At 37.1% G+C, this 13355-nt stretch overlaps 1 protein-coding gene across 1 annotated transcript; it reads left to right on the top strand.

Moving 5' to 3' along the window:
- The first annotated feature begins 1703 nt into the window (after positions 1-1703).
- Positions 1704-12787, top strand: LOC104908401 (SUPPRESSOR OF GAMMA RESPONSE 1). Its single transcript, XM_010697521.4, has 6 exons — positions 1704-1971; positions 5632-5773; positions 9505-9691; positions 9771-10261; positions 11725-12129; positions 12222-12787. Exons 1-6 carry the CDS (start codon positions 1964-1966, stop codon positions 12276-12278), a joined length of 1290 nt encoding a protein of 429 aa, XP_010695823.2. The 5' UTR covers positions 1704-1963; the 3' UTR covers positions 12279-12787.
- Positions 12788-13355: the final 568 nt, after the last annotated feature.

Here is a 13355-nt window from a genome sequence, read left to right on the forward strand (position 1 = left end):
AGCCCAGCAGTCAAGAGATGGAAGTCAAACGACGCCAACAATATAAACAAGGACGTGGGTGATAGTTAATCTGATTATGGAGCATGCAAGAACGTGGGTAATGGGACGTGGTCACCATGGCGCCAGAAGATATCAGTTATGATTTAAATTATAGATGATTCAAATCATTTCCCTCTAAAGAAGTAAGGAAGGCATGATAATGAAGTAAAAATACAAGAAGGAGGATCAGAACAAAACAACAAACACAACACACAACAAACGTGCAATTTACTTTCTTCTATAGCGTTGCTTTAACCTAGATTAGGCATCCCCCTTCTAGGGTTATAGAGCATATATTGAGTAACAAGTTTGTTCAATCTCCAGTATTAGTCGAAATCCATGGAGGTATTCATCTTCATGTTTGTTTTTTAATTGTCCAGCCTGGTTCATCTTTATGTGTGTTATAAAAGGATCTTTATAGAAGTTTGTGATATAAGTGGGAATATTCAGCTTTACTTAATATATTAATTATTGGACTGATTGTCTTATTTAATACCTATCGCCTGAATTTATTAGGCGTTGTAGTTTAATTACACTAAGTTATAACAAAGTACGTTAGCAAGGTTTTATCTAATTAAAACCGGTATCCTCCAGGGACTAAGACTCTTGTGACATTCAGTATCTAACTATTGGATGTGCATTGACTTGTTTGCAAAGTCATCCAACTGATTTTGCACCAACAGGGTCGAACTTAAGGAGGCTCAGACTTGACTTGATAAGGTTTCGAGCCAATCCTGAGTACAAGTCAACCTCTATGGAACTGAGCTTGACCGAGTTTTGACGAAGTCATCCTATCACATTAACACCCCTACGTATATCAACCATAGGCGCATCAGTAGAGTCATTGTCTTACTGGGTAATTTTGAAAGTTTTATGGTTCGGAACGTCAGTAGAGTCAAAGTAGTTATAGCTCATGGCTTCGCTATAAAGGCTAGAAGTGCTATTACTTAGTCTGTTGTTATTATTTTTTTTTTGAATAGTAAAATTAATTCATTAATAAAACGTCATACGACATCTACATAAGCAATCGAATCAAACAAATACATAAGTTGAATCAAACAAAAATTTCCTTCATAAAAACTACGATCGTCAAACAAATCTTGCAATGTGGAACATCTCCCGCTTGTATCGCTGGAAAATACAGCCTTGTTGGAGAGACAATCTAACGATCCCTTGTAGTCGTGAGGATGATTTCCGTCGGATTTATCTGACCGTATTCGAAAAATTGATAATCTTTGTGATCCCGCATAATTTTTCACCAACAAAATAATTTCACGGCAATCCGGATTGTAACCTGTAGAAATTCCCCCTCTAAAAGAGGAGAAAAACCCTGTCTTTCGAAGGAGGTCGAAAAACCTTTTCTTTCGAAGGAGATCGAAAAACCTTTTCTTACGAAGGAGATCGAAAACCCTGTCTTTCGAGGGAGAAATCGTTATTGGAACCTAAAAACAAATAAAAAAGCAAAGGTGGGGGCTTTCCAACGGTAAAAACCGATGGAAGCCCCTTTAAAAATCAACAATGGAGGCTAGGGTTTTTGAAAGTAGAGAGGAGAGAGGGGAGAGAGAAAAAAAAGGGTGGAGTATCTACAACAATAATTAGTCTGTTGTTATTTATGCCTCGTTAAAAAAAAAAAAACATAGGCACATGAGCACATCAAACATTTTCAATTTTTTTTTCCGGTGAAAACTCCTTCAAATTTCAAAATACTCGAAAAGGCATCCACAGATCATTGACAACTTTACCCATCATGATTCATGATTTGCTGCGTTCGTTACTTCGTTCCATATAATTGTAGTGTAAATGCAAAAACCTAGGAACAGTAGAAACCCACCAACATCTTTGAATTCTGGAACAGGCTTTTGAAGATTGCACAAAAGCATTGAGGAACACTACTTGGTTATGATCCTTTGACTCTTTCAATCTCATGGCTGGGTTAGTTCTTTCTCTCTCTATCTATCTCTAATCTCCATGTAGGTGTCACTGACAAGAAAACAATGCTAAAAGACACTCGCTTTTTTAGAGTTTTGCTGAGCAGAATACCATGATTCATCATCTTATTTGGTTGAGTTCTTGTTTGTTGATGTCAAATTCGAACTGAATGTCTTTGCTATCTAAGTGATTGATTCTTTCTTTTCTCTTTTCTATTCCTTTTTTCTGGGTGCAGCCATACTCAGTTTTGCTCAAATATTTTTTTTACTCACTATTGACAAAAAAACAGCCTCGAAGTTTGGTAGATGAGTTAATTCTGCTAAAAATCTTGATATGCTTTCATGTTAGTGCCCATTGATTGATCTTTTTTCTTTTCTGAAGTTGTTGGAGGGGGATGATGTCAGTAATTTGGCAGGTATTTCCAATTTCTGCATAGCAGTAAATTTGATTATGTTTTATTGAATAAATGCTTATCTTATTGCATAAAACAGCCAAGACTATGAATTATGATCATTCTATCAATTTGCTCTATGTGTTTGTTGAGTTGAAGAGATTTAGAAGAAGTTAGCCCTCTATGGTTAAGGTTTATGCTCTCTTTGGCTTATTTTTACAGAACTGAACTTATCTTTATAAGCCGAAGAAAACTGCGTCTAAATTAGATAGTGTTTTATTGAGCTTATTTTGACGTATTCTAAAAAAAAAAGTGTGGAAAAGTTACAATAAGGTAATGTAAGCTGTAATTACTTCAGTTTAGTTTCAATAATCCTTGAGAGTATGATCAGATAAGTTAAGTCAAGATAAGTTCATAGAATACACCCTCAGGAAAGTATTTTCTATATTCTCCCTAGTGCTTTGGACAGCTGAAATTCCGATTCTGACATCATTGAATCTGTTATCTTATTTGCTATTGACTCTTTTTTTTGTGCATTTCTTCCGTTCAGTCTAACTTTTTGTACAATGATCCATAGTTGAGACTCATTTTAGCTTTTTCGGAAAAGAAAGGGAATGTTTTTTTTTTTTATCGTTTTCACTCTTTCTTTTTGTCATCCCTTATCCATTTGCACTTCATTGCTTTGTCATGATTTTTGGGTTATAATGCCAATTTAGGAATCTATTGCATTTATAACTCTTTCTCTGGGATGGTATTTGGTTGCCAAAGCACAACAAATTGCAGCACCTGGGATATAAATCTTGGTGTTTGTAACTCTGTATTCCTTCTGGTCTACTTGCTTCTTTGTTGCTGTTTTTTGGGGATTATGCCTTCTGCTCTCAGCCATTTTTGTTAACTAATTGTGTTCTTAAGATACTGTAGATTCTAGAATCAATATATGATATGAGACATTAAGGTTAGTGAAGTATTTTCAATTGGTTATGAGTTCAAGGTTTTGCTGGTCGATCAAAATATCTTTTGTGTCTTGTAACATTATTAGATTAATGCTTATCCTTGTTTAATGGTTGAATTGTGTGCATTGTTATCATTTGTTGCACCTTTTTATGTCTAACTAGTGACAATGAAGAATGATCTAAAGTAAGGGTAAAATTTAAAAAAAGTTAGTCTTCTAGTTGGGTGAAAGAGTTGCAAACTTTGCTTCATGCTAGAGGTGAAATCAACGTGTATGAAGTCAACTACATGTGATGTATTAAGTACGTCTAAAAGTTAGGAGTTTACATTTTTTTAGGGGCCGATTATAGTAGGAATATAATTAACAGTCTTTTTGTATTCTATGTAGTCTGTTTGCTGATTAAAATTTTGCTTTTTCAATGTTTGGATCGGCAAAATGATCCTTAATTGGGCATTACTTTTAGTAAATTTTGGATCTTGAACACTCATTTCATAGAAATCAGTTTAAGCTTAATTTCTAGCATTATTGAGCAATGATAAGGAAATAGTTTTCTGCAGCTCTTGAGCTAAGTTATCCTTTTGCCTTTGGGTCTTAATTTACTTTGAAAATGGTTAAGGTGATAGGCATTTCAAAATTGGGGGATTGGAAATCATTAACCCTCGGTGGTAATGCAATTAGACAATTTGCAAAGTACTTGAGATCGACTTGGTCAAAGCTTATGTAAGTTCAACTCGAGTCAAACTTGACTAAACTATTGAATGAATAGTTGAGTTCTTGCAAGTGTCTTGGGATGCATAGATATCGTTGAACTTAAATACCTATATAAAGTGAATATATATCATATAAAACTATCTAGAATATATCATAATAAGCACCTAAATAATATTCAGAAGAATCATGTTGTTAGCCCTAGTAACATTTTTTTTAATAAGGACTCCAGAAATTTTGGATATTCGGTGTTTAATGGCAAAATTAAGGAGTAAGCACTAAATTATGGGTTTAAAATCAACAAATTAGTTGCGAGCTACTAGAGATAAGATAATGTTGGTCTATCTTACCGAGTGTCTTGACTTAGTGAGTTAGTGTGTTATCAATCTTAAAATGTACCATACCATCTGTAATATTCTTGACATAGGTAATTAGCATATTCAATTGGGTAAACCCCTTATATTACTTAATCTGCTTGAGGTTTCTCAAATTGTTGCTACCTAAAAGCGACCTGTATCCATTAAGCGATAGTTGTCTAGAATTATTTGCCCACCACATGATAATCCTTCAGTAGATTATCTTGAGATCTTTATCTTTGCTTGTCTTTGATAGGCAATAGCTCATGACAGGTGGAAAGTGTTATTAGAAGGGGTATTTTAAGGGGTAACGTTCCTTTTCCTTCCGTCCCCCCTTTGGGGTTACGGGGGTAGCAAGGGGGGTCACATGGGGTTTTCCCCACTCGTCCGTTCAATTTCCGAAAGGAAATTAAATTAGGGCGTTCCGATTGATCGGCGAAAATTTAATTCGCCAATTAAAAAGCAAAAGACAAACATTACTCGATGGTATAAGCTAGCAATGTCCTTTGATGTTCCGAGGTTTGGTATAGTTTTACATTTGATAGCTCTTTGATATGAAACATTTTGTGACTTGTGTTATACATTGTTGTTCTTACCATGATGATCTTTCATGAACATCATGTGACAGTGGCACAATTATTTGATGCTTTGATTATTGTAGATAATGGTATACTGGAGAGAATAAGCTTAAGCTTCCATACCCTATATGTAATAGGCATTCTTGAACTCACAAAGTAGGCATGCATTGTAATCTTGGATTCACAAGTTTTAGTTACTTAATTTGCTTGAGGTTTTTTTAATATCTTAGCTATGACTTAAAAGTGACAGTTGGCAGTGTATAATTATTTACTCACTAGCTGATAACCCTGCAGTAGGGCTGATTACACATCTTTAACTCTTTATGTTTGCTTTTGCCGCTGATAGCTTGCGGAAAGTGGAAAATATTAAAAATGGTGTCGAGGGCTTTGTATTTTGGTTCAACAATTGTTTTTAATCTCCCAAGGCTTGGCTAACTTTTACCATTAGGATATCTTTGATATGAAATTGTGTGACTTGTGTTATAAGTTGATGTCTTCTTACCATGATGCTCTTTTATGAATATCATGTGATAGTTGCATAGGTATTTGATGCTTTGATAATTCTGGATGATGCTATACTGGATTCAATAAGTCTGTAATAGGGCTATTCTTTAACCTCATGAAGTGGGCATGCGTGTGATCTTGGTTTTACAAGTTCTACTTATTTGAACAATGCAGACGTTCATGGCTGGTTGACGGTAACAGATTTGCTACCAAAATAAAGCTTGCATCTGGGACATGTGATGCAGGACAAATAAAGTGGAATAGCAACCCAACTAGACTGTGCCCCAGCTGCCAGCATACAATTGACAACAGTGACGTATTACTTTCTACTTTGACACTTGTTCTTTCACTTGTTTCTATGACGTAGCTGATAGAGATGATAAATATCCTTGAATGCATTTGGTGGGGTAACATTGATATACATATCTTTGAATGCATTTGGTGGAGTAAGATGCATTTCCCATTCTTTTTTAGAGCTAAAAATTTAGTTCGAGGTCATTCTTCATTAGTTGTCTTGAATACTGGGGCTACCAACATATATGAGGCGTTATGTACTTCACCTCAGTGTCCTCCCTAGGGGATTCACATGATAGAGAAGCGACCATATGAGACTGTTCACATAGCACTATTCTTCCTTTGTATGGAAGAAGGCTTTGCCTAAGGCAGTAGCCTACTGCCTACTGGCCTTCAGGTTGGGGGTTCTGCCAGTGTGAATATGCTGAATGAGCTGAGTTATGAAGGGATCTTGCTTGATAAGAGGTTGAATATTTTCCTAAGAGAAGGTGCAACCGTGCAAAAGCATACCAAAGCACCCAATCCCATTTCCTGAGCCCCTTGCCTTGATAGAGTATTTGCATGTGTATTTGTGGACCCAACTCTATAGCTTATATCAATATTAAAACTGAGTAGCTTAAGCCACCTCTGATATTCGAAAGTAATAAATATTGCTTCATTAGAAGTTCAGAACTATAAGGTGATGTGTTGATCTTTGTTAATGAACCCATGGTTCGAAAAAGGCCGAACCGAGTTTTCAACTCTGGCGAATCGAATTTAACCGTTTCAAACCGGTGAGATCAGCTGAAATTTCAGCCGAACCAACCGTGACAAGGCAATTTCACCCTATTCGTATTTCCCGTATCAATCGCTACTTTTCAAAAAAAATTCTAGAGATTCCCACTACTCCGCAACACCTCTCTCTAATAATAAAATAAAATAAAATTAAAATTTTAGATACAGAGAAGAAGAGGCAAGCAAACAACAATTACAAGATCTATGGTGGCTTTAAGGGGAGAAAACAAATGTTATATAAGTTATTTATAATATGTCGTGCAAATAATAGTATGATGAACTCTGATGCGGTCTGTGTCAAACGTAAACGTATCCGTTCAGTTCCTATGATACATTAACCTTTTTCGCTACCATGAGCAAAACCGTATTAGTGTCTCCATTTTCGAACTCGCAGCACTATGGTCCTAAGCTATATGACGATCCTTTTGAGAAAGAATAGCTCCTAGCCTAAAACTAGAGGTGTTAGTCCAACTCCCATAGGGGAGAAGGAGATCTCCACAACAAAGACTAAAACCCCCATAATAGGGTTTGAAGAAATCTCATAAAGAGATGCTAATTTATTCAATAAAACAAGAAAATAAACTAAAAACTGAAAATAAAAGGGAAAAGGGGGCTTACCATGGATGGAATCATCCATGGCAGCCCCTAATTGATGAAGAAGGAGTAGGAGAGGCTAGGATTTTAGTGAGAAAAAGGAGAGAGGGGGAGGCTAGGGTTTTTTTTCGTAACGAAAAATATAGTTGTGTACAATTTTGACAAATATATAATTAGATATATAGTGGTCAAAGTTTTACATTGGAAACGTGCAAAGACCAAGTGACTACTTTTTGTCAAACGGGAGAGTATCCTCAATCAATCTTTCAATCTCATCTTCTTGCACTTGAGGTTAAGTCCTCACACTTATGTGATCATTTCTCTCTTTCAACATGTTCATGGCCACGAAAAGGGGGCAAAGCCTTGGGGCATCCACAAGCATATAGATAAATTCTTAGGGTAGAATGCAAATAACTAGGAAAACTTGTAACAGCTGCTTTGAAACTCCAGTCTGTTCAATTCGAGCACAAAGCCTCCTCCCTGATTCACGAGGTCTTGATCATGGCATAATGAAATCACAGTTCTACTTAGATCAGGATTACCCTTCAAAGTGATGGTATCTCCACCCACCTAAATTTGAGAGTTTGAGTCCTCCAATTGGCAATCTTGGTACCCAATTTCTACAATCATTAGATTCCCATAATCAAACCCGAATTCCCCATTTAAATGGCAATTATCCTCAATAACATTAATGCCTTGTAGTTGCAACAACACAAAGTTGCACTCACCTCAGCTTTACACGGCCTCACTCGTGCCCAACATGACTCCAAATACCCTGGAAGGAGTAATGGGGATGTTGAGCTTTTTAACTGTGGCTTGGGATATGAACTTTTGGGTAGCCCTCTGGTCAACCATCACCACAGCCTCATGACCCTTAATTGTGCCTTGCCTATTTAATGTTTTTGGAGTGGTTTCTGAACACCAAGTTATAAACTCCTCAGCTATAGGAATTTATGGTGGTTGCTCCACACTTTCACCACCTTCTGTGGTAGTTTACACTCAACCTTTCTTGTCGGCATGACGACATCTATGACCAACACTTATCATTGCATTGAAAACATAATCCCTTCTCCCTCTTTTGCTGCAACTGGCCCCTCTATTACACGGACTCGGCAAATTTTGCCATATACCGTGTCGGTACGACACGACACAGACACCGGTACGAAATACGTGTCGGATGCGGCAAAGTTCACTCGGACACGGCAGCTCTAAACCCTATATTCTCAAACCCTAGAGTTCGAAGAGGAGAAGAGGAAAAAGCGATAACTCACCTTGACTCGCCAACTGGAGCTTCAAACTCGCCGCCAAAACTTCAAACTTGCCGGTAAGTGTTTCGTCTCTTCAGTCTTCACTTCTCTTCCTTCTCTCTTTTCTTCTTCTCTCACTTCGATCTTGTTCTGTCTCTTCATCTTTTCTTTTTCTTTTTCATTTTCTTTTTGTCACAAGTCCACGTGACTTGTCCTTTTCTTTTCTTTTTTCTTTTTTATTTTCTTTCTCTCCTTTCCTCCTTCTGTTCTACTTTCTTTTCTTAAAATATTTTTTTTCTTCTTAGCCTATGGCTAAATTGTTCTTTTCATCAAATACCTTAATTTTATTAATATATTATAAATAGATAATTTTTAAAATATAAATTAGCTGATTAATTATTAAATTTTATATTATAAAATATTATTTTCGCGTACCCGTACCCGTGTCCAAATTTCGGACAGAGTCCCCGTATCCTGATTTTTTGGAATTGTCGTACCCGACACTCGGATCCGTACCCATATCCGACACTCCTAGCCGAGTCCAGGTAACTATGACTCGCCCTCACTAAGTTGCCTGACTTCTCCGATCGGCCGTGCCACTGACATCGCTTGAGATGATGGAGAGTGAACATTTGGTATTGAGTTAGCTGAGCAAGTTGGTCCGGAAAAAGATTAGTGATGGAATGTTGGGTAGATGTTGAATGAGATTGGGGTATCTAAAAAACTATTTCCACATTCATTATTTTTTGGCTTTTGATTGTAATGGACTAGTTTACAGTAGCACATTAAGCTATGTGCACAAGAATTTTTCTTAATATTTTCATGATGACTTTCTTATTATCTTTCCTTCCATTGCCAGTTTTAGTAATAATGCGTACTTTTTGGATTTGTGTCGTGCTAAAAAATGTTTGGCAGTTGTTTATATAGTGCTATGAGTCTATATGATGGCAGTGCTAGTAACAAAATCACCAATGTTTTGCACAATTGAAGGTTTTCTACGTAGAGCTTTATATGAGACATAAAGCTCTAACCTTCTTGTGATTGCCTTGGCTTTTTTTGTATCTGAACTGCATATAGCTCTCCTCTTCTAAGGTGTTGGTTAGACAGTTAGGACATGCCTTTTCTTCTGCTCTTTCAGGTTGCTCAGGAATGGCCAGGATTACCAAGAGGTGTAAAATTTGATCCTACTGACCAGGACATAATCCAACATTTATATGCAAAAGCTGGCATTGGGGATGAGAAACCACATCCTTTTGTTGATGAGTTTATCCCTACAGTTAATGAAGAGGATGGAATTTGTTACACTCATCCTCAGAATCTGCCTGGTTAGTTCCAACTTATTGATCATAGTAGCTTCTTGGATTTGGCAAGTGATTTTACTTTTTTCAATAATTGATGATTAAGGTGTCAAGCAAGATGGAAGTGCGTCTCACTTCTTTCATAGAGCTATCAAGGCTTACAACACGGGTACACGAAAGCGTCGAAAGATTCATGGTGATAAGTTAGGTGATGTCCGTTGGCATAAGACTGGCCGGACCAAGCCAGTATTTCTTAATGGAGTGCAAAAAGGATGCAAGAAAATTATGGTACTGTATGTCAGCACAGCTAAAGGTGGCAAGCCCGAGAAAACAAATTGGGTCATGCATCAATATCACTTGGGTACGGAGGAGGATGAGAAAGATGGAGAATATGTTATCTCAAAAGTCTTCTACCAGCAGCAGCAGCAGGTCAAACAAAGTGACAAGACTGTAGAGTGTATCTCTGATGTGGCAGATGACATAGTTGCTAAACCAGATCCTGTAACACCTAAACCTGAGACTCCTGAACCTCCTCGAAGTGATATGCGACTTGACCCAAGAGAAGAGGCTTCAGTTTGCATAGACTCTATTGCCCAGGTAATTTCAGTGTCTTCTTTATCAGGAATTTGTGCATCTTATGCATGGTGGTGGTCGACATCTAGTAACTTTGTGTGGAAATAGATGCTTTTTATGATGTTCAGGTCCTCATGAGCAAATAACCATATCTCAGCAATTATATCTGTTAGTGCTTAGGCTACAATCGTTGCTATATATCCATCAGGTCATCAGTACCATGACATAGTATTGATGTATGTATCCATATGCTTCAATTGACCTATGAATATTTGAATCTATGAGGGGAGTGCTGCGTCACAACGTTGCAAAAATTAAAATGATAGCCTTTTGAAGAAGTTTCATACAAAAATTAAGCAATACTTCTGAAGCAATACAAAATAAATACTGATGCGATCTTTTATCGGTCTTTTCACCCATATACCCCCGGTAATTTTTTTTTTCACCATATACACTCCAACTTTTCAAAATTCACCATATACACCCCAATTTTCAAAAAATCACAGTATAATCTTAATGACTAAAGGGCGTTAACTTTTGTCAGTCTTTATCCCCTTATTGACCTAATTAACCATTGCCGACCATCTTAACCATTGCTGGTGGTGGTCGCTGGTGGTGGTCTAAAGGGTGAAGAGGAGAGAGAAATGAGGAAGTCATAAATGAAAGTATGTAAAATTGAGGTTCGCGGTGGTTAGAGGAGAGAGCAGGGAAGTGGTTAATTGGAGGGAGAAGAAAAGGAGAAAGATTAGGGTAGGAGTAACTAAGGGTTAGTGGATTAATTAGGTCGATTAGGGATTAATGACTAACGGGATTAACGGCCGTCAATAATTAAGTGTATTTTGTGGATTGTTCAAAATTGGGGGATATATGGTGAATTTTGAAAAGTCGAATGGTATATAGTGAATAAAAATTTTCGTCCCAGGTTTATGGTGAATAAACCGATCATTTATTAGATATAAGAGAGTGTTTGGTTGGGTGGACGACATTGTTGAGGAAAAGCAGTTTCCAAATTTTCTTTTGTTTGGCTTGTTAAGTGTAGAAAAAGTTCTCCCAGGCAGGAAAACATTTTCTTAGAGGAAGGAATTCACATTATCCTCCCTATTCCTTGCATTCTCCTTTGCCTCTTCTCATCCATCTTCTCTTTGGCATTTCCCTTTTCCCTTCCCTTTAAGTTTCCATGCAAGGAACCAAACTAAGGATTACTGATCTATCTAACTCTTTTTTGTTGGAATTTTTTTTTTCACGGAAAATCATTTTCCACTGAAAGGTTTCCGTCCAACCAAACAAAATCTGATTTGTAAGGATTTAATGTTATGAAGATGTTCAGCCATGTATCTTACTGAAAAAACAGTAGACATCGTGATTTCAAAATCAAATACATTGGTTTCTGGCCTCTAGGTTGTTTGCTGTTATGCTATATCATGTTTCTTTTTGTACAGTTGTGATGCATTAAAGAAGAATGTAAGAACTTTATCTTTTCTCCACAGAACCTTGACATGGGATTTGCGAGTGAAGTAAAGCAACCTGAAACATACATATCAACTGATGATGATAATGCTGCTTTTGAGAATCATCCTGGTCCTGAAGCATGTGATGAGCTCCTATGTGACAACGAGGTTCTGGAAGAAGAGTGGTGGGATGGTGAGTCACAGTGTCTGATAACTTCCCAACAGCTTGCAGAAGGACTATCCCTATGTGATGAGCTCCTTCAAAGCCAATCTCCAAATAGAGATGGCAATGCAGATGTAGTTATCAAGAGATCTGTTCTTTCGGAGTATGCTTGTTTGGGATCTGAAGATCTGAAGAAGGATTTGGAAGAGTGTCAGAATTTGGTCCTTGATCCTGCAAACATAAATATAGATACACCGCCAGATTTCAGACTAAGCCAACTGGTAAGATCCTAGGTCGAGAAATTTTCCATGTTTCTTACTTCTAATTTATGGTCTTATATCATATAATTGTGTCCCTTTATCATATTATTTAGGAGTTCGGATCACAAGAAAGCTTTGGTACCTGGGCACTAGGCAAGTTGAACGACTAAAGGTGGAGACTCCATTATGTTTAAATTTTTAGTTTGTAAATATAGCCCTTCTTTTTTTTACTGTACTATGTTGTGCTAGTTTTCCCAACATAGCCTCAGAAACTGGGAATTCAAGGGCCCTTTTGGTTGTGGACTTCGGAAATGATTTACACGCTCATTTAAAGATTTGAGGGTGCGCCGGTGTGTTGAGACAGGTGTGTGTCATGGTTGGAGAAGTAGTCATTGAACTGTTCTGTCCTTTTAAACGTTTATGAAGATGAAAGTTGTTGCTTTTGGAGGATGGTAAGGATCGGAACAAGGTCCATTGCTATGGCATTTGGCAAATTGGTAAAACACGACTAGGATTTTTTTTGCTAAGTTATGAAACCTGATTGACATATTTACTTATCTACTACTCTTTTTGCCCTTAGCTTGTGTATGAAGTATGAAGTATGAAGTATGAAGTATGAAGTATGAAATATTCTATTTTTATTTATAAAATTTTTTGGGTGTAATTGTTAGACCATAAATGATTGTGTAACAGCCTATTCACATGAATGGAATTAAAAATCTTCTCCGTCTTTGCACGAACATTGTCATTTTCTCCGGCTTCTCTTTCTCCTTATTCATCAAGTTTCTCAAGTATATCTCAATTCGTAGTAACCAAATGCTCAATTTTCTGAAGATTTATGGATTTGAAGTTATGACCTTCAGCCTACATGGCAGTTACTTGGAAGCCATTATTAGAGGTCAGAGATATGGATTCGAAGCTACTCCTTGTGGATGATTATTCCAAGAAAAATTGAAATCCATATTTTTGCTTAGACAAATTGCTACTGGTCTTGAATCCCATCATGTTGATTCGCTTCGTTTTCATTCCTATGAAACGCTTCTACTTCGTCTTCTTGACGTTGCTCGTTGATAGCTAAATTCAAATCATTGGTTTGTAGAACTCTAGACGGATAGCTTGTGATGTGATGGTGGTTAAACCTGGCAAAGTTGGTCCTGTAGATCCGGTTCGAAATATCAATCAGTGGTCCGAACCAGACGGTCCGAGCCTTGATCCAAATTTGAAATGATCTGGTCCGATCCCAATCT

This window comes from Beta vulgaris, chromosome 6 (assembly GCF_026745355.1).
Source record: "Beta vulgaris subsp. vulgaris cultivar EL10 chromosome 6, EL10.2, whole genome shotgun sequence".
NCBI classification, from domain to species: domain Eukaryota; kingdom Viridiplantae; phylum Streptophyta; class Magnoliopsida; order Caryophyllales; family Amaranthaceae; genus Beta; species Beta vulgaris.